Source organism: Populus nigra, chromosome 6 (assembly GCF_951802175.1).
Source record: "Populus nigra chromosome 6, ddPopNigr1.1, whole genome shotgun sequence".
Lineage (NCBI taxonomy): Eukaryota > Viridiplantae > Streptophyta > Magnoliopsida > Malpighiales > Salicaceae > Populus > Populus nigra.
Window position 1 is genome coordinate 2,728,124 of NC_084857.1, and position 26,159 is coordinate 2,754,282.

General features: G+C 33.9%; 2 protein-coding genes and 1 non-coding gene across 6 annotated transcripts; 1 reads left to right on the forward strand and 2 right to left on the reverse strand.

The window, feature by feature from the left end:
• Positions 1-3,721: 3,721 nt before the first annotated feature.
• On the reverse strand, positions 3,722-7,243 carry LOC133696223 (metal tolerance protein 11-like). Its single transcript, XM_062118340.1, has 6 exons — positions 6,922-7,243; positions 5,996-6,105; positions 5,669-5,914; positions 5,361-5,441; positions 4,981-5,214; positions 3,722-4,446 (listed from the first exon to the last, which is right to left on the reverse strand). Exons 1-6 carry the CDS (start codon positions 7,085-7,087, stop codon positions 4,099-4,101), a joined length of 1,185 nt encoding a protein of 394 aa, XP_061974324.1. The 5' UTR covers positions 7,088-7,243; the 3' UTR covers positions 3,722-4,098.
• A 7,641-nt stretch (positions 7,244-14,884) lies between these two features.
• On the forward strand, positions 14,885-24,951 carry LOC133696487 (protein transport protein SEC24 A-like). Of its 4 annotated transcripts, none has more exons than XM_062118681.1 (15): positions 14,885-15,178; positions 16,154-16,265; positions 16,990-18,119; positions 18,226-18,364; positions 19,171-19,361; positions 20,080-20,187; positions 20,288-20,491; positions 21,005-21,236; positions 21,929-22,078; positions 22,226-22,382; positions 22,720-22,847; positions 22,947-23,269; positions 23,352-23,540; positions 23,863-24,134; positions 24,469-24,951. In XM_062118681.1, exons 3-14 carry the CDS (start codon positions 17,046-17,048, stop codon positions 24,094-24,096), a joined length of 3,129 nt encoding a protein of 1,042 aa, XP_061974665.1. In that variant the 5' UTR covers positions 14,885-15,178; positions 16,154-16,265; positions 16,990-17,045; the 3' UTR covers positions 24,097-24,134; positions 24,469-24,951. The 4 variants fall into 4 exon arrangements, with proteins under 4 accessions (XP_061974665.1, XP_061974664.1, XP_061974662.1 ...); XM_062118680.1 differs by having other exon boundaries at positions 23,863-24,129; XM_062118678.1 differs by having other exon boundaries at positions 23,863-24,951.
• A 327-nt stretch (positions 24,952-25,278) lies between these two features.
• TRNAH-GUG (transfer RNA histidin (anticodon GUG)) lies at positions 25,279-25,350 on the reverse strand. The gene has a single exon. It is a non-coding gene; the product is annotated as a tRNA-His (tRNA).
• Positions 25,351-26,159: the final 809 nt, after the last annotated feature.

Below are 26,159 nucleotides of genomic sequence, written 5' to 3' on the forward strand. Positions count from 1 at the left end.
TTAAAAAAAAATTCAAATTAACTTTTTGTAAGGTTTATAAATCGATAAACGACAAAGTTATAATAAATCAAATTAAATGTAACAAAATTAGGAAGAAGGCATCATCACTGTTAGCATTTGGAAAACTTCACATTGCATGACAATAATTTGTGTTCAATTGATGTTTTTAAAAAATACTTTTAATTAAAAAAATAACTTAATATATTTTTCAAGTAAGAAATAAATTAAAAAAAAAACAGATAAACAATCTGCAATTGATAATTAAAACGGGCTAGGGTTACGTAAACAAGGCAGCTTTGCAATTTGCGGTCAATGGCTCTGGCTGTTTATTTCTTTAATTGGTGGTGAGAAAATGAGTTGAGAATTTAGCCGCTATAGACACAGGAGATTCATCGGTGTACAGGGACGCGATACCAGGAAGGTTCATAGAGGAGAGAGAGCATGACGAATCAGTTTTGTATACGCAATCATTCTGCAATAAATAATAAAATAACATAGAAATAAAAAGTCTTGAGGTACCGCGACATCAATTAATTTTGCGAGACTTTATTTTCTCAACGGGCTGACTTGACTGGCTTGTTAGGCCACCAGCTACTCCTTGTTTTTTATTTTGCTTTCAGCTATTTTTCCCCTGTGCTGGGCTTATTCACATGTATTCGTGATAATAATTAATTTTTAAACTATTTTTTATTTTAAAATATATTAAAATAAAATATTTTTTATTTTTAAAAAATTATAATATTAATTCGAAGTAAAAAATAAAAAAATATTTTTAAAATACAAAAATAATAGGACTCTAAAATATCAAACAGAAACCAATGACAATCATCACCCCGGTATCCCTCATTCCGGTTCGCTTGCTTCCACGCCATTACCAATAGATTGAAATTTACCATAGAATTGAATGGGAAAACAATGCTGAAGGTCTTCAATCTTTATGTTCCCAGTTTTCAGGCGATGAGGATACAGTGAAAAGGAAAGAAAACAGAATTTCTGGAGGCAGTATTTGCCGTGCATCTCTGAGGACATTGAAAGCTAAATTTTTATTCCACAAACACCAGATGACAGAGGACACTTGGATGAAGCAAGTTATTAAAGTTTGATTATAATTTGGTTTTTAAAATGTTTTTCATTTTAAAATAATATTTTTTTATTTTTTAAAAAAAAATTTTAACAACAGCGCATCAAAATGATCTGAAAATATCAAAAAAAATATTAAATTGAAGCAAATAAAAAAATTTTAAAAATTCATTTTTTTAAATAAAACACTTTTTAAATGTAAAACCAAACAAATAGGATCATTAAAAATATATATATTATTTTATTTTAAAAAATTATTTCCGTGTAATTTGACCATTTATTTTGATTTTATGTGCTAAATTGTAAATTTATCCCTGCAACTTCAAAAAAAAAAAAATATATATATATATATATATATATATATATATTAATAACTCGAGTGTCCGGGCTATCCCGGGCTCACTAAATATTTTATAAACCTAATAGACAGACAAGACATCGTGAAATAACAAACATATATTTTAAGATTCAAACCTAGAATATAGATACAAATAATTCTTGTCAGGACCACTACGCCACAAACGTAGATACAACTTCAATATTTGATCTTATTAACCACCAGAGATGTCCGAAAACCATCGTCGTTCTGTGGCCCATTAAACATACAACAAATTAATGGGCCACGGAGCTGCGCACGCAAAAGTTCAAGTGTCGAACGATGTAGGTCCACCATCCATTAATAAATCCTTCGAGAGCTGGTTTAGTTCCCGAGTAGCTCAATGTTGATTTTAATTTTTTTTAATTTAAATTTTTCTATCATTTTAATATGCTAATTTATACACACTGGAGCTTAGTAAAATCCACTACCTCTTTGTTTTCAAGCTTTAACCCATCGTCTCCACCCCCAGTCACTGCAATCAAAGTCGCGTGCTCGTCGTAGAATTCTATTCATGAACCATGTTCGCCGATCGATCATTAAACTCCGTTTAATATAAGAATTATGCTCAGTTAATGTTCTAAACTAAAAAAAGTAGATGCAAACGAAGTAAAATAAAATGTGTTTGGTTGGAAAAACAATATGGAGACACATAAAATAAATTTTATCTCTATCTGTTTAAATTAGAAAAAAAAAAAAGCATATCCTAGTGTGTGTGTGTGTGTGTGTGTGTGTGTATATATATATATATATATAAAATAATAATCTAACACTAGCTAAGTGATTGTTCGGGCAAGAGAAGTAATGAGACATACTAACCAGTAACTATCAACGCTCACGGTGGGTTGTAAGGATAATAGCTTGTATTGCTTTTTAAATTGTTATTTATTTACAAATATACTAGAATAATATTTTTATTTTTTAAAATTTATTTTTAAAATCGATACATTAAAACTTTCAAAAAAAAATATTATTTTAAAAAAAACATTTTGCCTCTACAAAAACAAACACAAACGGGAAAAAGCAACCACTCATTCTTAAAATCAAAAAATAAGATACGAGGATAATCGGTGGGCTTACCACTTTTGTTCATGCAGCAACGATACCTTGTCAAAGGAACAAAGAATGAACACAAATCAAATATGCAAGTAGCCCATGATATAATCAGATGGAGGAAACATAATTTATACAGCAACAAAGAATATTTAGAACCTGTTTGATTACATGGGAGCGTTCAAGCTTCCTGCAGTTCTATTATTTCAAGCTGTTTGGTTAACAGCTACTCACGTTTTCAAACTCCATGAAGCCCACACAAATTGCGTTGGGAATGAAGGATAAGCAAAGCAAGTGCAAGTTGCTTTTGTCGTGGCTGTTGTTCACAAAACACTGCAACCTTGACCAAAAAATTAATTAGTCTTATCTGTCCTCAACATCACGGTCGTCTCCCCTCCTCCACATTCATCTCCCTGAGCTCTCCTCCTCCACAGCTACCCTCTTCTCAAAAAATCAGTGCTCCTCCTCGCGCTTTCAGTGTGGCAAACACACCCACACACACTCCTCATCCATTCTCTCACACAGATTGTCACTAGTGTTTGTAACCGAGTGCTTTTATTATTTTGCAAGTGTTTATATGGACAAAATTTTTATTTTCTCTCAACACAAATAATTATTTTATTTATGTTTTTTTTTGTTATTCTGTGTAAAAACTATAAATTTAACCAAACATGTTTATAACAATAATAAAATTAAACCATACTTTTAACCATATTCAAAATAGCAAAATCAAACCATGGAATAAATACTTTTTAAAAAATTATTTTTTTCTAATCGTAACCATAACAATTACAGCACAAACAAAAACACTTTTATTGGACCAATTTTAGATAAAAAAAGGAATTCAGAATGACAAGATGGGGAGCCACCATCTTTTGTAAGGAATCCGTTTTGCCAATTTGGGCTGACAAAACAAGAATGTGCTTAATAGTATGATAATAATTATTTTTTAAATAATTTTTTATATTAAAATATATATTAATAATGTTTTTTTATTTTTTAAAAATTATTTTTTATATTAATATATTAAAAAGATCTAAAATGTATAAATCATATTAAATTTTAGTAAAAAAAAAATTTTAATTTTAAAAAAAAAAACATTTTACAGCACGTTCCCAAAGAAGTTTTAAAAAAGCATTCACGGAAATATTTTGTCCGAGAGAGCCACAACTGGTGACAGAATAAAAAAATAGCAATTTCAAAGCTCCACACTTGGCTAATAGGAGAACCTCATTTTTCATAGTTTTAGAATCAGGTAACTCGTCCATACAAAGATCAGCACATGGATAAAGTAGGCCGACTGGATATACCATACAAATCCTTGATTCTCAAATAGAGAATCTGGCACTAAACAGCAGTACTAGATTTGTCTATATTCTCCAAATTTAAGAGCTTCCAAGTTTCCCAATTTGAAAACCCATGGGCCAGTGGAATATACTACTAATTTACCAACCATCCTGCATGCAACCCTGTCAGCAATCACTTTCCTCCAAATGGATTAGCTTGCATGGATCACGGTGAATCGTGTTAGAAGGTGACGCAAAATACAGACCACAACGTGGTAATGAGGAGACCATATTCACTTGCCACTATGAGTGTGACTGAGCGTGCTCAGGCTTGTGGGTGTATTCATAATCAAGGTGGACAAAGGCACGCTCAATCTCTGGGAGTAATTCGAGCTTCTCTTGCAAAGATTCTCCAATGTCATGAGCCTCCTGCAAGGGCATGCTCGAAGGCAGGACTATGTCAACCTCGACAAAGTAGTGAGACCCAAAGGTGTAAGCCCGAACCGTGTCAATGTGTCTAATGGCCTTATGATGGTTCCAGCATAGGTATGTGAGTTTTTGTAGATAATCTGGTGTAGCGGATTTCCCAACTAGAGAATTCACGTTCTCCAACACAGTCATTGACCATGTGCGAATGGTGTACAAGGCCAGCTGTGCCAACATCAAACACATTTATTAAACACAAGCAGCTCGAGCAAGTTAAGAAATAGGTTTTTCGTAACACTAAATTGATCTTTAATACAAGACTAGCAAATTGAAAGATTCAAATCCGCATCTATGAACTCTAAATCTTGATGCTGTCTGTTTGCATGCCCCGTTGCCTAAGAAGTCCAAAGGGGGTGAGTTAATAGAAACAGAAGAAAGCAGCAAAGTTCAGATAGTTGCACTCATCTATAATGTTATCCTCAGTTGTAAGAGTTGAATATCTCAAGATCCAATAAATAGCTAAATTGAAGTGATAGATTCAGGTGCATTTGCCAAAGAATCAAAACTCAGATTGCAATGCAAGCACCGGAATGAGTCGAATGACCATGTGTAGATGGGTTTAACTATTCTAGATAACCCTATTGTTAGTTCTGTAGCTCCATTATGTAAGATAATAATGCTGAATTCAAATAGAATTGAGCTACCCCAATGATATTAGAAACAACAGGTAGGGGAGAGAGAGAGTGAGACATCACTTACAATTATTGCACCAACAGGATCCATCCATTCTTCCATATAATTAGCCATAAGTGCAGCAATTAGGCCTATGATATTAGTAATAACATCAAAAAAGTGATCCTGGGCATAAGCTTTGACGATCTCATTAGTAAAGGAGCGACAGTAAACCATCAGCACAAGTTTAACCAAGGTCACTGATAGCATAATGCCCACAACCCAGCGCTCTTGCTCCTTGCTCAGATTAAAGTCATTCTCCTGGGACGAGCAGTAGAAGAAATGAGAGATATGATCATGCATAATCCTTAGAAGTACACCCAGTAGTTCCTACCTTCCCAATGAAAGTGTGGTGCTCATTAACTGAAAACATTCAGAAATTGTAAATTTCAATCAATTCCACTTACATCTGAGTGCAATGTGCGTACTGATTCCAATATAATCTGCAATCCTAAAGTTGCCATGACAGAGGCGAAAACAAGAATTCCCTGCATATGAAAGTTTGAGAAAGTTATTATTTCATCACACACCTTTTTTCATATTAACACACAGAACGGATAAATATGCCCACTATTATTCAGACGCATAGCAATAATAAAATTGAAAAACAGGAAAAACTTAGCAACAAAACAGCATCAAGATCACGATAGAGTTTATTGCATTCGTATTAGAAAATCCAACCCGAAATCATGAGCATTGTTGATAGAGGACTGACCAATGGCTGCATGCGTTTCTTTCCAATGGGGTACTGATAAGGGTTTGGTGTTTGCATAGAGAATGCAGTAAACCACAGGATAAAGCCAGACAGAAGATCAAGAAGAGAGTCCAACGTGGATGCAATGATGGCTAATGAACCACTTCTGACAGATGCATAAACCTTGGCAGCAAAAAGAACCATGTTTGCAAAATTAGATATTCTAATCGCAAAGGTCTCACTTCTAGCCAAATTTTCCTTCTCTTCCTGCAACAGCAGCAGCAGCAGCAATTTCAGCTTAAACCATCAGTCACACCCTGAACCAAAGGGAACAAAGCCAACACAAACCTCTGACATTCCAGGAATAAATCCACGCTCTGCCAAGGCATCCATTTCATTGAAGCCCTTGAGCATCTCCACCTGCTGCTGATAGAACTCAGCTACATCATCTTCAGGACCTAAAGCCATCAAGCGAAATAACCAAGACATGACTCATCCATTCTCTGTCTCATGCAATATACCATTATCCAGAGCACAACTACTTATCATGAAAGGAAGGGCTTTGCCAAAGCTTTTTGAAATCGACTCTAGTTCATGAAATTATCAACCTAACCTGCATCTACCTACAGATTTAAACAAGGGTGGTATGGAAGCAAGGATAACTAAAATAAACTCTTGCCAATAAATTATGATTAGTTCTTCATCAATTCAATCCACCATATCCAATCACTTTTTAACTATTATAGTAATAAACAAGCTAGAAGTGGAAAAAAGAATATAATATGCATGTATTTACATTAAAAAAACACATAACAAACAACCCAGATTAGTTTTTTTCTAAACTCTTCAATTACACACGCCCACGCACACATTTGTAAAGATGGGAAATGAATTAATAAGTACAAGATTTAGCAAGACCAAAGCTAACTCAGGTATATTAACGCCCCAGAGGGCTCAAATCTCCCTTGAATCAAAATAAAGAAAATAGTCGTTGTCATAGTTTGCCATTAAAACCTCATACTTGAAGTTACATGAATAAAATCCTTCCAGACAAAAACCAACCCATCAAATTTTGTGTTCCATACCAACCTCAGCGGCATTCAATAGTGAATTCACATAGCTAAGGCCAAACACTTACTGCCAACTTAATTAGACAGAAACATTCAAAAACATCCCAGAAAATAAGCAAGCAAATTGTTTGTGACCCATAAAAAAAAAAGGACACATAAAACGCCAAACTTGAAAATAAAATTGACCATTTTTTTTGGAATTACCTAAAACTCCGTAGCAATCATGGATTCCACGAGGCGGTTTTTTCTCTTTGTGTTCTGGTGATAACTGATAACAGTTGAAGTTTAACCGCCATGACCCGTCACCATTTCTGTTCGGAGACAGCAGTGAAAGCTCCTCCTCGTTCTCGTTGTTCACCGGCTCCAACATTTTCCGGTTGATTTTCTAGCAAAGGTGATATGTAACTTGGGTAACGTGTGCGATCTCTTAAGTAGTGGTGTGTGGTGGAAAAAACAGTGCGGGTGGTGAGAGCATTTTGGGAATGTGAAAATATGGCGGCCTTTATGGTGGAAGGTTTACAGGGGTTGATGAAGGAGATATGTTTTAAAGTGTTTTTTATTAAAAATATATTAAATTAATATTTTTTTATTTTTTAAAAATTATTTTTGATATTAGTATATAAAAATAATTTTAAAATATTAAAAAAATATTCATTTAAAATAAAAAAATCATTTAAAAAAATATTGTTTTATAAAAACATTTTCCAACCATTAAACAAAGGAGGTTATTTAAGAATGGGGAGTTACGTCCATCGATTTCTCCCGTCAAAGATGCGCTTATAGGCATGCCGCCTAATTTTCTTAATATTTATTAAAATATCCACCCACCCACCCACCCACCCATCTAAGGGAAAGTGTATCGATGAATGTGTATAGAAAATAAAATTATATTACACATGCTGTGTGGTTTTTAAAACTTTTGTTTTTATTTAATGAATTAGTTTTTAAAAAAATTAATGATTTTTGAAATAATAATTGTATTTATCAGGAATATTTTTGGAATAAATGAGAGATAAAGCAGGTAGATATGGCAACGCGAGTGGAGATCTCATATTATTACCTCGCATCAACTGCGATGCATGATGCAGTTGGGATTTATGAAGGGTTGGGGACCGAATTGAAATGTACGAGATAGCGGATGGCTGGGTGTGCTCTGCCATCTGGAAAATCATGTAGTCTACGTGGTGATCTATGATTGGATGGGTAGGTGAAGCACGTGTTGTACGTCCCGAGGGAGTGGGATGTCGTGTGGAGGTGAGTTAAACGTGTAGGGTTATGATGAATAAGGAGGTGTCCCTTGTGATCATCTTGTGGGACCTGGTTTGATAATTTGGATCAGGTTCACGGAATTATCAGTCTGGCGTTTTGTTACTGTGTTTTGAATAAGAAATTAGAAACAGTTGGAATAAAATTGAGAAATTTTCTCCGAAAATAAATTTATTTTACATCTTTTCCGGGCAACATGTCTTCTACCTGTCTCTCATGGGATGTGACTGTTCTAGGAACCTAAGTCGCGTGATCCTGATATGCAAGTGACATGTTGAGGATGCATCTGGGCAGCTTTGTTTTTGGTTGCGAGATACAGGAAGCATGATATGATGGTGGCAGAAAATTCAGTTAAACTAAGAAAATTAAAAATAAATAAATAAATTGAGAAAAACAAGAAATTAAATTGTAGAAAAAACTAATTAAACTGATTAAAATATTTTAAAAACTAACTGGTTTGATTTTGATTTTATAAACATGAAACTGAAAAATTAATTTTAACCTATTTCGGTTTGGTTTTTATTTTCTTAAAAAAATTATTTTGTTATTTTTATAGGTAAAAACCGAACCGAAAATAATCACCCCTGATAAATTATAACATAAACTCAGGTTGTATTGGATAAAATTCACAAGCTTTCCGAGTGACCTTGTAATCTAATTGCTTGGAATTAAATACTAATATGTTGTAGATTCGACAGAGTGAATAACATTGTCTTGAAAATCAATTATAAAAAGATATACGTTCTCTTTAAAATTCCAAATCACTCCACTCTCGATCGACAAGAACGGGCTATCTCCATGCCTGGGTGACTTTCCAAGGGACTGCCGAGATCTCTTGTCTTTCTATCTTCGAATTCGAAGATTTGATTTTAAAATAATTGCAGTGGAGAGAGAGAGAGAGAGAGAGAAAAGTTGATGCAATATTCGTCTACAAAAACAGTTGATGCAGTGTGGTTGTCGTGGAGAACCCGGCAATAGCGCTCGCTAACATGGCATGGAATCACTTCTTGTGCGCGAATGAAGGGTGCTTGGGATCTGATTAGAATAATTTTTTTAGTTTTTTTTCTTTTCTTTATCCTTGATAGCATATTAAAATTTATTAATTTAATATTTTTTAAACTAAAAATATTTTAAAATAATATATAATAAAAATAAAAATAAAAATAAAAAATGTTCCTAAAACCCAAATGCTAGAAATTTATCTCGGGCAACGGGAAACATTAAGTGAATAGAATAGGGAAAGCAAGTAACATTACCACAATTACTGCATAGTTTTTAGACCTGAATTGGTGGCCGATTTGGTTTAAAGTTCGAGTTTTAAATTTTGACCGGTTATTTAAGTCAATTTTTTTCTTAAAAAAATCAAAACGACGACGTTTTAGTAAGAAAAATATCAACGGGTTGCAATCAAGTTTTTGACCGGATTAACCAAGTTTTTTTTTTCTTTATTTTTTATTTATTCCGATCTGATTTCAGCTTCCAATCAACCGGATCCCGAATCAATAATCCAGATTTCAAAACTATAAATTACTGAGATCAACTAAAATAGAGAAATGCGTGAAGATATTAACAATAAAAAGTTTTCCCCAAATCTCGAAAATCAGCTAGAGTTTGCATTGAACAGCAATAAAATAAACGTCTTATTACCATACTGGCTTTCCACAAGCAAGCCATGTCACAAGTGTCAGGATCACGTGATAACGTGTTTATTTAACTTATCTTATTATATGTCAATTTTTTTTTATAATATGAAATAATTAATATATGAGTATTATTTAAATATTTTTTGATATAAAAAATATATATATAATCATGAATTAAAAAATCAATACTTAAAAGTGATAGAATATAATAAATATCACATGCGTTAATAAAATATATAAAATCTCAAACTGATTTTTAAAATAACATAAAAATTGAACAATATTGCAATTTTTACATTTAAATATTATTTTCTTGATCCTTGTATAGTATTTTTTTTATAAAAAAAATGTAGATAAAAGGAATTAAAAAAAATTGTGAGGGAATAAATATAAGAGCATAAATAATGGTACAGGTAGGTAAAGTGTAGAGTGATAGATATTTAAAATAAAAATAAATAAATAAAAAATTCATAGAAAATAGTGTAAAAAAAACTAACTAGAAAAATATTACACAAAATGAAGATAGAAAAAAAAAGGTGGTAAATAGGAAGTGTAAAATCATAAAAAATCCAAGTACAAATAAAAAATAACAAGAAGAACTTCTTTTCTATATTATAAAAAAATTGAAAACTACATTTTTATCATCACTGTATCACTGTCATATAAAATTAGCAATATTTATAATTATATCATTTATACATAGAAACACTGCTTCCTTTTAGTATATATATAATATAATACTACTCAGAGGTGTTGCTTTGTGAACTTGATTATTTTTCCAAGACACAAAAAATTCAAAACCAAGATATTAAATTAAATGATAAAAATAAAAAGCTAGATGACAAAAATTTTTTTCAAACACGTGAATCCAAAGACAAATGAATATCCTATAAAAACATGGTCTAGTTTTGAAAAAATAAATACAAATATTATATATTCATTATAAAAAAGTATAGAGAACAAGATATTAAATTGATTAAATTTAATATATTAAACTTATAACTTGAATAACAAAATTGCAATAATCTTATAAAAAACAAATCATAATAAATCAATCATATAAAAACCAAACCGAAGTATGTTATAAAAACCAATAAAAAATTTAATGTGTTTTTTTAAATTAAGATGATATATAAATATTTTTTTAATATCGAGATGATAATATATTTAATTGATTTAGCTCTACAAATTAATTTATCAAACTCATGATCTAAATTACATACTAAACTAGGTTTAATAGCTTTATTTTTAAACTATCTTTTACTCTATTACGTAATGCATGATAAAAATAAATAAAAAAATGATAAAGAAGAACAACAAATAAAACCGAGGTTTTAAAAAAACACGAAACAAAAGGAAATTATTTTTTTTAAAAAAAAAAACAAACAAATGAAGCAACCGTGAAGAAAGCAAGATTCGGCATCCAAAGTTTAAAAAGTTTTCAGTCTCCCTTCCAAATCACCAGGACAGATAGACACCTGTGCACATTTTATTCTCAACCAAAATAATTTGTTTTCTGAAAAAAAGAAAAAGCAAACGACGCAGAATATGAGATACCGGCCCCTCTAAAAGCTGAACACGTAAGCTTTCTCCGATTAAGGTTTTATTGTTTATGGTTCTGCTTTTGCACTTGATGAGATGTACAACAATTCATAGTAAAAAAAAAAGGTAAAAAAAAAATTTATATTTTTACTTTGTGTTTTTGTTTTTAATGATAGATTTATCATTAAAAATAAACACAACACTGAAAATAAACATATATTTAATAATATGTATTATCAAACTTATCTAAAGGGAGTTTTGAAATGCAGTAATAATTTTTTAAAGTATTTTTTATTTATAAAAATATCAAAATAATATATGAAAATGTGATAACTTTAAAGTATTTCTAATCAAATAAATAAATTGAGAAGACAAAGCTTTTCATTTTCATATTCTTTGTAAATAACTCCGGAGCCCAGTCCAATCATGTCACGGCAGAAAAGCGCACGTAAGATTGGTCGTAGCCGACCATATCCTCGTGGATGATTACTGACGTCGACGGTGGTTCTGTCATGAGCATAGCTGCAAGCGCGGGTCAGATTCTTGGACCCACGATTGGCTGTTCCTCACTACAAGAAACTTGCTTTTTTTTCCAGTCAAAAGTCACGGGAACTTCACGTCACTCAAGAAGAGACCTCACCTGACTCGTTTTGATAATGATTTGAGATTTTTTTTTAAAAAAATATATTAAATTAATTTTTTCATTTTTTAAAAATATTTATTTTTAATATCAAAACATTAAAACAATAATAAAAATATATTCTTTTAAAAAATCATTTTTTTTAAAAAAATACTAAATTACACTAACAAACACACCTTAATTAGCTACCAGGAATCTTTTTATCTTGGAATTAAATAATGATAACGGTATCCTTATCTCCAGGGGAATCGTTTTTATTTATCCATGGATACCATTAAAAACGATAAAGCTGTAGTTGAACTTATTTTGTTAATATCACGAGATGAGATGTCCACGTGCTGTCACATATTTATAAAATAAATATACTTGATAGTGTTATAATTGTGAACCAGCACTAGATAAGTAATAGAAATTAAAGGTATAATAGAGTAAATATTTCATAATGAAAAAAAAATTGTGTTGGCGATCCAAAACTTAAAGACTGAACAAAATAATTTATAGCAATTTTACAGTGTTTTGTGAAGAAAGATACAGTGCTTTCACCACATGATTTAGCTTTTCAGTTAATAAAAAGAAAAAAAAATTACAAAGCTAAATTTTCTACCAACTTAATATTAAAAAAAACAACCAACAAAGATAATTTTGGAAGAAAAAAATCCCATGAGAAAAAACGTTGTAGCAATTGACAATGTTTTGTGATGAAAACTATAACACTTTTCCCAATAAAATAAAATAAAAAACATTTAGAGAAATATTGTAATAATCCACAGTGTTTTGTGATAAAACCTACAACGCTTTCCTCATATGATTTAGTTTCATTGTAATTATAATTCTTAACCAACTCAATATTAAAAAAAAATCGACAAAGATAATTTTGGAAAAAACCATAAAAAAATCACATGGGAAAACACTGCAATAATTCACAGTGTTTTAAAGAAGAAAAATTACAAAGTTAAATTCTTAATCAGCTCAATATTAAAAAAAAATCGATAGACACAATTTTATATAAAAAAATAACAAAACAAACACAAAAAAAAAATCATGCTGGAAACACTGTAGCAATTCACAGTGTTTTGTGATAAAAGCTACAGTACTTCCTCATATGATTTAGTCTTATTTGTAATAACTTGTAATTGTAATTCACAAACAACTCAATATTAAAAAAATAAAATTAAAAAGGATAATTTGAAAAAAATTATAAAAAAAACCATATGGAAAAAAACACTGTAGCAATGGACAGTAATTTTCAAAAAAAGTTATAATGCTTTCCTCACATATTGTAACTGTAATTTTTAACTAGTTCAATATTAAAAAATAAAATAAAATAAAGATAATTTTGGAGGAAAAAAAACCATGCGGAGAAACACTGTAGTAATCAACAATGTTTTAAAGAAAAAAATTACAAAACCAAATTCTCAATCAGCTCAATATTAAAAAAATCGACAAATATAATTCTGAAAAATAAAGAAATAAAATAGAAAAACTAAGTGGAAAAACATCGTAGCAATCCACAATATTTTTTTTTAAAAGAAATTACAAAGCAAAAATTTTAACCAGGTTAATATTTAAAAGGTAAAATCAACAAAAAAAATTTTGGAAAAAAAATATATAAAAAAATAAGAAAGTTGAAAAAAGATAATTTTACAAAAGAAAAGAAAAAAGAAAAAAAAAAGAAAAAAAAAATTAACAAAAAAAAAAATTGAAAAAAAATCATTATGAATTACTGTTGTAATCTGTAGTAAAATATATGTTGAGAAAACAATAATTTCCCGTATCATTTAGAGTATTGAACAATAATGTCCAAAAAAGTTGCAGACGACACTATAGCTCTCAAATCGTATATATAATCTAGGACTTTCTAAGTGGTGCTACTTTTCAAAACGATTTTCAAGATATATTATTTAAAATTTTTTATTTATTATGCCAAAACAAGAATTCTATCTCCGAAGTTCTTTGACCATACTTTTCAATTTGTTTTAGCTCTGCATTAATGTTTTTGGTGTTTTAAATTTTTTTAATGTATTAATATAATAAATAAATAAATAAATATTATTTTAATATATTTTTAAATAAAAAATATTTTAAAAATCAATATTCAGCACAGTTTCAAACAAGAAAAGATGAAAATAGATAAAAGTACTGAACAGGTGAACATGATTTTTAAAATAATAAGTGATGTGAAGTGAGATGAGCTGGCATAGATATGCTCAAGACTTTCTTGTTTATTGTCTGAGTGTGAATTGGACTTTTCTTTGATAGAGCCTGTTTTGGGCTGGTACTCGTTAGCATCTCTGTGGGCAGTATTTGTCTTTCGAAGACTCGAGTACATGCTTCTGCGAGTGCAGTCCACAGCCCAAATTTCGCAGGCCTGATTCGCTCAAAAAAACTGTAACAAGAGGCAGTGAAATTCGTAGCAATGAAGGCCGAACCCAATCCCATGACGTAGGTTGACCTGATGCAGGTACTGTTTATGAACGTGATACAAATCTGTAAAATTTTAATTTTATTTTATATTTTTAGATTATTTTGATGTATTAATATTAAAAATATTTTTTAAAAATTAAAAAAAATATTATTTTAATACATTTTAAAATAAAAATACTACTCATTATCATATTCTCAAATATTATTCTAACGAGGATGATTTTTCTAGACTCTTGTCCCTTTTTTTTATGTTTTCATTAGACTAGTTTGTGGGCATTTTACTTCTGACAACTTGTTCAAGGTGTAAATAGTGATTCACGAGGCTAATTCTCTCACATTAATGAAATCCCGATCCTCCCTTTTTTTTTTTTTCCTGTTAAAAAATGTATTTATTAGCACTATGCTGGCTGAATAAATTGCACGCACAGATTTCATAAAGCAAAAACTGACCCTGGGCTAACCCCAATCGGGTCTATTTACAAATTTATTAAATAATATATCGCGGTTTTGACTCATCAATCGAGGAAAGTTGATACTTTGAGAAATAAACTGAAAGAAATTCTAGTTTTAGAATCGATTTAAGTATTAGTAGATAGGCGAGGGACTAAATTGCAGGTTTGCTAAAAAGACTTTGTTTTTCGGGGAAAAAAATTTGGAAACCCGATTCGGGTTCGGAAATCCAAATCAGTCTCCCATCGCTAATGCACACTCTCGCATGAGTTGTGTTTTTATCCCTCTCTCTCTCTAAATTCGAAATTCCTTCTTGTCTTCTCTGCGCTTCTCTTCCCTCTCCCCTCTTTTTTTTTATTGGATCTATCCTGAGTTCCTTCTCACAATCTCTCGATCCAAGCTATCTCTCTCTCTCTCCAGCATCGCGGATTTGGTGCTTGAATCCTGCTTGATCGAGATAACTGCCCTCCATTGCGATCGAAAGCTTGATTTTTCGGTAAGGATCTCTATTTCCGTCACTTAATTTTGAAATTTCTAGTGGAACTGGAAAAGGTGGTTGCTTTTGGGTCTTTTGAAAGATGTGAAGTAATTGACCGTTAATAGCAATTTATTAGTTTGTTTTTGTGGTTTCAAGTGTGTATTGTTGTGATCTTGAATTGAATTACAAATAGAAACGTGCAATTCTTGCTCTGATTTGTAAACTGTGCTGTTTTTTTAATCGAGGAAAGATATGTAATTCTTGCAGAACTTTCTATGGCATATGTTTATTGGTATCTTAATGTAGTTGGACTCGTTAATTATCTTTTGTTTTTATGTAATTGAGGTCTGAATTACGAAGCTGGAGCAAATATTAGGGCGTGAGTGTTCATCTGCTAGAACTTTTTTTTTTTAATTATTAACCAAGTGGGCGATGGGAATGTGGCTTTTGAGATCGTAGGTTTGATGCATAATCACGAGTTACAAGATTTATGACTTCCATTGCAAGAATCTGGTCCAACTTGTACGTGTAGCTAATGGAAACGTGATCCTTGTTAGAAAGAGATTTTTTTACTATCTTACCTCTGGATATCTTGATTTAATTAGTCACTATTGAGTATCCCATCACGTGATGCATGTTGAAGTATGCCAGGTTACTAAGAAATCATTAGGAAAAGGCAAGAACATGTTATGTTAGTACTTAGTATGAACTATTGATAACCCAAACATTTTTCATTTATCTAGTAAAAGAGAGAAGAGGTAAAACAATTGCAGTAAAGAGATGGAAGCAACAAGAATGCACAATTATGGTTTTTAACATAAACTTGGTTGGTGGGGGACTAGGAAAATAAAGAGCTCATACTTTAAAAGCTGTTTGAATCTAATACATTAAAGTGAGTCGTTTCTTGCTGCATTGTTTGATTTCTGGGACACGTGGATAGTTTTTTCTTTTAATATTTCCTGAGAGTGGTCGTTATCCCTAATCATGGTGCAGGATTCGTTGACTATGCATTTATTCAGTTGGGGATGTGACGGACCATAATATCATATTGAGAAGTGGCATTTGGAGTATTTGGGTGGAGTGGAATTTGACAGTCAGTAAAAAAGTAAAAACTTTGTGCTTGTCGAAGTAATTCTTATGCCATAGGATAATTTTTTTTGGCTTCTTCATCATGCTTCAGTTTGGTTGTGTTAATGGCAGTGTGTTTCTTTCATGTTATGCAGGATTGCTGTGCCCTTTTTGATGCTGGACAGCGTAGGGAAAGTCTTTAGATGATGTATTTTAGGTTTAGGGTTGTAGGATCAAGGGGTTCAGGGGTTCAGGATTTGAAATGCAGATCTAAACTTGTAAACTATGAATCAACAAACATTAAGCATTGCTAGCTTCACGTCAATAGACTTAAAGGAATCACTCATTGGAGAAAGCATCATACTTTCAACTATCTGAATTACTCAAACGCAAATAAGGAAGTCTAATTAATTCTCTCTATAGTTTATAAAATAAGGCAAATCTCACATCCATCTCTATAAATTTGAAAATTGGATCAATCAATTCTTTGCAAGATTATTAGTCCAAAATTTGTCATTTGCAGTTGTTCCCATATGCAGTGGTTACAGTATTTCAAATAACTCTTTGCATGGCCTCTTGTGCTGCATGACATAGATGTTTGGTCTTCCGGTTTTGTCTGACTTTGATTGATGCATCTAAATTTCATCAACTGCATTGCTTGTTCTTCAACATTTCTAAAGTGCGATGTACTTCTATTTTAGCTGTGCTGCCTTTTGTGATTCTGTTTGATTATCACAACCTTCAACTACTTGTTTTGGCAGGTTTGGCTATGGAAACATAATCATCCTGGGCAGATAAAGTTATTTTGTTGAAAATCATGGGGACTGAAAATCCTGGCCGTCCAAATCCTGTGACTGGTTCACCATTTGCTGCTGCTCCTCCTACAGTTACACCATTTTTAGCATCTGGCCCGGTGGTGGGATCAGAGGCCTTGGGCTTTAGACCCCCTGCTCAACCTCCCCAAAACACCATGCTTTCTATGTCATCTGGGCCTGTGGCTGGATCACAAGCTTCTGGGTTCAGACCTAACAACCCCCCAGCTAGGTTTAATGATCCTTCCGTGGCTTCTTCACCAACAGCATATGTCCCACCCACCAGCGGACCCCCCTTCCAGCGTTATCCAACACCGCAATTTCCCTCTGTTCATCAAGCTCCACCTACCCAAGCTCCACCCATCGGTCAACCACCATTTCAGCCTCCTGCAGGTCAATTACCATCTCCAGCTTCCTTTCATCCACAGCCACAAGTACCTGTAGTGCCAATGGGATCTCCTCCATCAAGTTTGAATGCTCCTCAATTGTCATCAGATTCATCGTCTTTTGCATCCAGGATGAATTTTCAGCCATCTTTCCCACGTATGGACTCATCTTATTCCGCTGCTAGGGCCACTTTGCAGCCATCCTTGCCAGGATATGTAAAGCAGGCAAATGCAATTTCACAAGCTTCTCCAATGACCCCCTTTCAAGCTCAACAGGGAAGTTATGCAGCACCCACACCAACACCACCTCCCCCCTTTCTTCCTCACCAAGGAGGTTTTGCTCAACCTCCACCAGTAGGCACCCCCTTTGGATTGCATTCCAGGGATCAAATCCAACATCCAGGCTCTGCACCTCCTATAGGAGGCATCCAAGGGTTGGCAGAAGACTTCAGCTCACTCTCTGTTGGATCTGTTCCTGGATCAATTGATTCAGGGCTTGATCCAAAAGCATTATCGAGGCCATTGGATGGTGATGTGGAGCCAAATTCATTGGGAGATGCATACTCCATGAATTGCAATCCTAGATATCTTCGGCTTACCACTTCTGCTGTACCAAGTTCACAATCTTTGCTTTCAAGGTGGCATTTTCCTCTTGGAGCAGTTATTTGCCCGCTTGCAGAAGCTCCTGATGGGGTTAGTGTCTGTGAAATTGAATTCAACTGACAATCTGGACATGCTTTGTTTACTGCTTGTCTGATATCCTTTAATCTGACTTGTTCGTTGTTGTTCCTTTATTCAGGAGGAGGTGCCAGTAATTAATTTTGTCTCAACTGGCATTATTCGTTGTAGAAGATGTCGCACATATGTAAATCCCCATGTGACATTTACAGATTCTGGAAGAAAGTGGTGTTGCAACATCTGTGCTCTGCTTAATGAAGGTAAATCTCAAGTACGTTCTAAAGGAAACTGATATGATATTTATGGTAGTGTCATAGAGAGAATCTGTTCGCAATCTGAGTCCACATGTATCTTGTTAGATTTTGCCGATGGCTAAATGTGGATACTATCTATATGCTTTAAGATTTTAGTCTTCTAGAACACCTTTGCAAGGAATATGACAATAAATTGTGGGCAATGAATTCTACATGTGCTGTTTGAATGACCAGTTTCAAATTCATACAACTCAGCCGCTTATTTGTAATGTGAAAGGAAAACTATGTTTTTTTTTCTGGTTCATTTGGTATAATCATTGGTGATCTTGTATCCTGGGGTTTTTAGCTTTCCAGCTTATTGTTGGGCTTACCTCACCCAACTGTTGTTTTTTAATGTTGTTTAGGTGGTCCTTTACTGGGAGTAGTATGTCTTCAATATATGCAAGTAAAATGCCATGAATTCTAAGACTGGGAATTGAAAAACTGTGCTAGCCAGCGTGCATAATGCATCAATTCTTCTGTATTTGGAACTCTTAACTATGACTTAGCCACTCTCTCCTTGATGTTTCTTTTCTTGGCCTTTGAAGACTGGCTGTAATTGCAGAAAATGAAAAAAATGCACTGGCTAATGGCTATTTCACAACCGTTTTTTTTTCTTCCTTTTTGTGAATTTTTTAAAATTTATTTCCCCCTTTCTGAGCATGAGACACTTTTCAATTTTGATATATGGCTGCACATGTTTTCTTTCTAGCTTCTTCATTTATTTATTTTTGCTAATGGAGTTGCTGACATGGTTTAACTCTCATATTCAGTTCCTGGAAACTATTTTGCTCAGCTAGATGCCACTGGCAGAAGAATTGATTTGGACCAGAGACCTGAGCTTACAAAGGGTAGTGTGGAGTTTGTTGCTCCGACTGAGTATATGGTGCGGCCTCCAATGCCACCATTATTTTTCTTTCTCATTGACGTTTCAGTATCTGCAGTTAGAAGTGGTATGATTGAGGTAAGCTCTTGCAGCTAATGCCCAAATACATCTATATTTCTTTCTGGTTGACATTTTAATACTAAATTTGTTAGAAGTGTTGTTATTGAAGTCAGTTCTCTCAGATAATGCCCCATGGCTTCTTGCCTCAGAGGACTAAATTTGTGTCTGTACCAGCAGATTCTTAAATTCAAACAATAAATTTGGATGCTGTTCTGTCTCATTTATGACATGCATGCATATGAGGAGTCTTATGCAGTCCATTTATCGGTCAGCCTCCAGATCACTGCTACATCCTCTTTGTGGATTCTAGAATTTGTGTAGTATGGCCACTTCAAGTGGTTTAATGGATGCTCTCTTAGGCATGACTCATAAAGTCTTGGGTCAGAATTGTGGGGAATGTTTTACATATGTGGCCCATGATAATGGGGAATGATTTAGATATGGTTTTTGTCAGAGAAATGATAAGAGTATAAAAAAGTGAAAGTAAGGTTTGCAAGAATCCTATTTAAAAAGCAGTGATTTCATAGCATGACTGATTGATAAGTATTGGCCATTTTCTATTGATTCTTCTAATTGATTTTTTCAAAATATATATTTGGCTTTTCACCCTTTCTTTTTTGGGGTAATTTTGAGGGAGGCCTGACCTGAGAACTAGGGCTACCATTGGGCTGTGTTTGTGTGTATGCTTGCTTGGCTTTAATTTAAAACGTACATTCACCTTAATGTCCCTATGCAGGTTGTGGCCCAAACTATTAAGTCCTGTTTGGATGAGTTACCAGGCTACCCCAGAACGCAGGTTGGGTTCATCACCTTTGACAGCACAATACATTTTTACAACATGAAGGTTAGCTGCTGTGTGATCAGATGAAAGCTTATGCTATTGAGATTTTTTATTCTTCTTTCCACTAACAATTAGCTGATGTCTGTGAGATTTTTTGGTGCAGTCATCATTAACACAGCCTCAGATGATGGTGGTCTCAGATCTTGATGACATATTTGTTCCCTTGCCTGATGATCTCCTTGTTAACTTGTCCGAGTCAAGATCTGTGGTGGAAGCTTTTCTTGATAGCTTACCCTCCATGTTTCAGGACAATGTGAATGTGGAGTCTGCTCTTGGCCCTGCTGTAAAAGCAACTTTCATGGTTATGGTGTGTTATTCATTCTCATGGTTCATAACTTAATTTATATATGTGTTGGTTTGGTGTTTAATAGTCAAACACGCTGTTCAAGTTCCTATTGGGCAAGAAATTGCTTGAAAAAGCGGCAGAAAACAAGTTGATGATGAGGGTAATGGGGTTCACCAATGATTTGAGCTGACCGAACTTGACAGCAGTTATGATCTTTGGGCCTTATGATATTATTTGTTTCTTTCCTGTTCAATTAATGGAGAGATAATGTTGGTTTTTTGCAGGGATGAAAATATTTTCATTTTAGAAACCAACTTTGATTAAAACTCTAATATGTGTCAGCCTATATTCTTAAACTTGTTTTTGAGTAGACACTTGTGCTCACCTTCCTTTTGGTCACCTTCATAAGATATTTATTAGGATCTCACTTAGTTTGCTGTTGCTGGGAATGTAACTGCTACTTGCTGTTACTTTCTCAACTCAAGTATTTTGGTCATCCATTCATTTTTCATTAATACCTCCGTCTCTCTGCAGAGCCAGCTTGGTGGGAAATTGCTGATATTTCAGAACACGATTCCATCTCTTGGTGTTGGCCGTTTGAAGTTGCGTGGAGATGATCTTCGTGTTTATGGAACTGATAAAGAGCATGCTTTAAGAATTCCAGAAGATCCATTCTATAAAAACATGGCTGCCGAATGCACCAAGTACCAGATAGGAGTTAATGTGTATGCCTTCAGTGATAAATACACTGATATAGCCTCCTTAGGTACAATATTTATCTTAGATTGCTTGTTATCAGCCAAAGAAAAAAATGAAATGAAAAGAAAATAAATCTTGCTTGTTTATATGATTTACTTTGATGGGGCCAACAAAACTTCTTTTGCATCTCCTATATTTTCCTAATCAATCAATTTCTTTTTTTTAAATGTTTACTGTTGGTTTTTTTTATTTATAGTAAGAGAACTGATGTTTTTTTTTTAAAAAAAAAAATCAACACACACAATCTTCTCTGGAGTTATATTCGAGTATGAGATGTGGTTTTAGAATTTTTGCCTAATGAATTTGAGCTTTAGCTCTTCTGGCGAACAGAGATTGATGAATTCATTAATGGCATTCTGCACTGTTGGTGCTAGCACAGTTCTCTAATTCCATACCTTCTGGTTTCTATGCTATTTAGCTGAAGAGTCAGTGTGGTGCATCTATGGGTTGTTTAGATAGGTTGACACTTGTTATACAGAGGGTCTCATTTTTTCCTTTTTTTTGATATGCCTTACGCCTGTGCATAGCTATGCTGTGAGTGTCTAGTGCTTATGTAATGAAACATTTTTTAATTAATTTTAAAGTGAATCTTCAGATTTGGAATCCTGGTCATTTGTTCTTAAATGATGCTTCCAACAGTTTTACAATGTTGACTAAATATTAACAATTGTTATAAATTAATTTCATCTCCCTTTACAGGAGCTCTAGCAAAATACTCTGGAGGGCAGATATATTACTATCCAAGTTTCCAATCAGCCACTCATGGAGAGAAGTTGAGACATGAGTTGGCTAGAGATCTTACAAGAGAAACTGCTTGGGAAGCTGTCATGCGCATAAGATGTGGAAAAGGTTTGTCCTTTCACGGTTCTTCTACAACCTTCTATATTTTAGAGCAGACACGTACAAACAATACAAATACATATTCTTTGTTGTTTGGTTTTGTCGATGGATAGGAAGTTGATTCCCCCACCATCTTCTATTGCTCTATGCTTGCAGGTATCCGGTTTACATCTTACCATGGAAACTTCATGCTAAGGTCCACTGATTTATTAGCACTTCCAGCTGTTGACTGTGACAAAGCATATGGGGCACAGTTATCACTTGAAGAGACATTACTTACAAGTAAAACAGTATATTTCCAAGTTGCTTTGCTGTATCCTTTTGAGCAGAATTATATAAAGCTAATTTTGCATCTACACATGTAATGCACTTCTGTTTTTTATAACTATGAACTCTAATAGGATATTTTGTTATACATAGGTCATTTCCTAATTTGACCACTTGTTTTATCACCCAAGAGTCAATTCTCTCTTTCCCCCTCCTTCTCTCTCTCTCTCTCTCTCTCTTTGCTGTTTGCTGATTCATCCAAGGTGGTCAAAATATTGAGAAAAGAGATATTGGATATATTTTTCCTCGTAGTCAAATATGGTACATTAAGGTTATTGAGTATGAAAGAACAGGTTTATGGAAGTTCTCTTAACTGTCTAAAGATACACTGCTTCTTGTGGAGAGAGGCGTATCAGAGTACACACAGCAGCAGTGCCAGTAGTTGCAGATTTGGGGGAGATGTATCGCCAGGCTGATGCTGGTGCTATTGTGTCTTTGTTTGCCAGGCTAGGTGAGTTTGAACTGGACATATTTCATTGATAACTCTGATTTTAGATATTGGGATAAAGGGGGCATTATGATTCTTCTAACAAAGTTAATTAATTTGCAGCAATCGAGAAATCATTGTCCCACAAGCTGGAAGATGCACGAAGCTCTGTACAGTTGAGGATTGTGAAAGCTCTTAGAGAATACCGAAATCTCTATGCCATGCAACATCGCTTGGGAGGCAGGATGATATATCCAGAAGCTCTGAAGTTTTTGCCTTTGTATGGATTGGCACTTTGTAAATCAGCGGCTCTTCGAGGAGGGTATGCTGATGTTCAACTTGACGATCGCTGTGCAGCAGGATTCACTATGATGGCATTACCTGTAAAAACAATGTTGAAGCTTTTGTACCCTAGCTTGATACGAGTAGATGAATATCTTTTGAAGGTAAAAGTACTTCATGTATTCAGCAGTATCGATGATATTTTTGCATTGCACTAATGGTCGATCTCCCATCTAATTTATACAGCCATCTGCACAAGCTGACGAATTCAAAAACATCATAAAACGGTTACCATTGACAGCCGAGAGCTTAGACTCCAGAGGCCTTTATGTATATGATGACGGTTTTCGCTTTGTTGTATGGTTTGGTAGAATGTTTTCACCTGATGTAGCAATGAATTTACTTGGACAAGATGCTGCTGTTGAGTTTTCCAAGGTGTGTGCACTGTCTCTATCTCAGTTTAAGTTACGTCATGCCCTTTCTTCACAATCATTCCGAGCTTGCATTATTTACCATTTTGTGTAAAGGGATGCTGTTGATCTTCAACATTGGTTTGAGGGTTTAACATGACCTTGTTTTAATTGAGCTTCAATGTGTGTATGCAGATCCAAAAATGTCTGCCCAATTTAGCATGTGGACAATAAGCCGCTGTTTAGTTTGTAGATTAATTTTTTAACTGTTCTATAGTTGACCTTTCATTTACTAGCTGCTTCATTTTGAGACTGTAATTGGTCCTTTTATGCTCTGTGCTAACCAGGTTGCTCTCGGTAAGCATGATACTGAGATGTCAAGAAAGCTAATGGGGCTACTTAAGAAATTAAGAGATAGTGATCCTTCATATTATCAGCTTTGCAATCTTGTAAGACAAGGTGAACAGCCCAGAGAAGGTTACCTTCTTCTCACAAATCTTGTGGAGGACCAGACTGGGGGTGCCAGTGGTTATAGTGACTGGATGGTGCAAATACATCGGCAAGTCCAGCAAAATGCATAAATTGAAGCCAGTGTTGTTTTGTGCTGTTTCATCGTAAGGTCAATTCTTTGAAATTATTTGAACATAATTTACCCACCCACCCATGCACAGCAGTTCTCATTTAGGACATACATGAGAATAGTGGCTGCATATGTGTGCTCATGTTCAATATGGCAAAAGAAAAGGCTTTTTGAATTATGCAGTTGTGTGGTGCTTCAGATACTTTTTTCCAGAGTGATCGTTCTGCTTAGTAGAAGTACTTGTATATGTTATGTTTCACGCCCCCCCCCCCCCCCCCCTTTTTTTTGGAGATCTTGAATTTCTTGTGTTCATGGGTTTTCTAAATTTGACGGTTGTCATTCCTGCAAAAACTCGACATCTTTCATCATGCAGGTTTTCTTTTTATGATGGCTTGTCTGTCCCGCACCTGTAGAGTGAAGACATGTTTTGTTAAAAAAAGCATAAATAATCAGCACTTGACCATGGCTTCCCGTCGATATTGTGGATGGTTGAGTTGGACTGATCGCCCAGATGGACTTTGAACCTACCATTTGGTTGGTCCTTAACAAGATTCGATAATTAAGGGAGATTTACTTCAGTGATTATTTTGGCGCTGCAGTTTTCATGTTGAAAAGCAAAACAGTATCAATATTTTTTTTTTTTTGTACTTGATGGCAGTAATTATCATCAGTAATTGTTATATTTGTGTTGTATCCCGAGTCTTTTATGCACACAAAATTTTGAATGTCCATTAGGCATTTATTTATTCAGAGAGAGATGTTTTATGTTTGCTTAACGAACTGCAGTAGCATCATCTCTGGAGCTTTGGAATAATGTTATGTTTTCGTTATTGGAAGGCAATGCTTTTTACTGTTAGTCTGATGATTGTCTTTTTATTGATATATTTAACAAATGCAATTTACACTTTCTGAAAGAGGCTGGTGAATGTACTAACAACAGGAGTTGATTCAGGTTTTGAGAAGCCCATCAAGCTGTGAAGTTTATTTCCTGCCGAAAATCTTGTTCATTGCTGCTCCTTGCCCGGGGGGTAAATAAATAAATTTTCTTTTAATTTACAAAGCAAACGAGGAGCATGCACGTGGACTGGTAAATTCTCTTCCTATCTAACATTTTTAGCTGTAGCAGACGAGAAAAAAAAAAATTGTATGCTAGTGTGAGAGAAAAAGGAAAAATGTATTTAAGTGTGGCTGCTGGGATTCGAGCCCAGGTCTCCACGGCCACAACGTGGAATTCTTACCACTAAACTACAGCCACTAGATATCAAATTTCCCTCAGAAATGTCTATTACTATAACATGTATTCTGTTTTTCTTTTTTTGAGTGTTCGCCTAGCTATTTCAAATTGCAAAAAACACTGCCGGACTCTTGACACGCAACTATTCTCTGCCATACATATTGCTTGAAACGAGCAAGATCAAGATCCACCATTGTCCTGTCCCGTTGCCATCCCTCGTCCTGATAAATTGCAGAGAAAAGATCAACCGGCATGATCATATGATTCATTTCTGCTGTCATCTTAGTACCATGCCAGGTTGTCCCAACTGAAGCTATCTGTTTCCCCTTGTGGGATTTACTCGATGGTTAAGACGTTCTTTCTTTATATGTAATATATATGTCTATAGATATAGAAGAGGCAATAAGTAGATGCTTTTTTGGCAGGTTCATAAGGTGCAGGGCTGTTTTGAAGAAATATAATGAGAGAAAAAGCAATGAGAATAGTGTTTGAATTTTATGTTTTATTCAAGAGCATTGACCATCGTCTTTCACCAGCTGGTTTTCATTGTAAATAACTTAGGCATATTTTTGTTAATTACTGTTTCAATCAGTAAAATATTCAGTCACAGGAATTATCTGCTTTTAGTATATTTTCAGGATTATTTATGCACCTGAGATTATCTGATTTGATTGAAAACATGCGCATGATGGGCGTTATTTTTATATCACTAGATCTGCCTATGGATTCTCATAGCTTTCCATTCTTAGATTGTAGATTGAAATTGATACGATTTTGTCAATCTATTTCTTGATTTTTGTTTTCTTTTAGCAATGTTGAAGTTGTAGCTG

Excerpts from the sequence above, each read along its gene's own strand:
- LOC133696223 (XM_062118340.1), bottom strand. The coding sequence starts at position 7,087 with ATGTTGGAGCCGGTGAACAACGAGAACGAGGAGGAGCTTTCACTGCTG. Across the intron at positions 5,442-5,668 it reads AGAAACGCATGCAGCCATTG|GGAATTCTTGTTTTCGCCTC; the intron begins GTCAGTCCTCTA and ends TTTCATATGCAG. Across the intron at positions 5,215-5,360 it reads TACGCACATTGCACTCAGAT|GAGAATGACTTTAATCTGAG; the intron begins GTAAGTGGAATT and ends TGCTCGTCCCAG.
- LOC133696487 (XM_062118678.1), top strand. The coding sequence starts at position 17,046 with ATGGGGACTGAAAATCCTGGCCGTCCAAATCCTGTGACTGGTTCACCA. Across the intron at positions 22,079-22,225 it reads GCGCATAAGATGTGGAAAAG|GTATCCGGTTTACATCTTAC; the intron begins GTTTGTCCTTTC and ends CTATGCTTGCAG. Across the intron at positions 22,383-22,719 it reads TATTTCCAAGTTGCTTTGCT|ATACACTGCTTCTTGTGGAG; the intron begins GTATCCTTTTGA and ends AACTGTCTAAAG.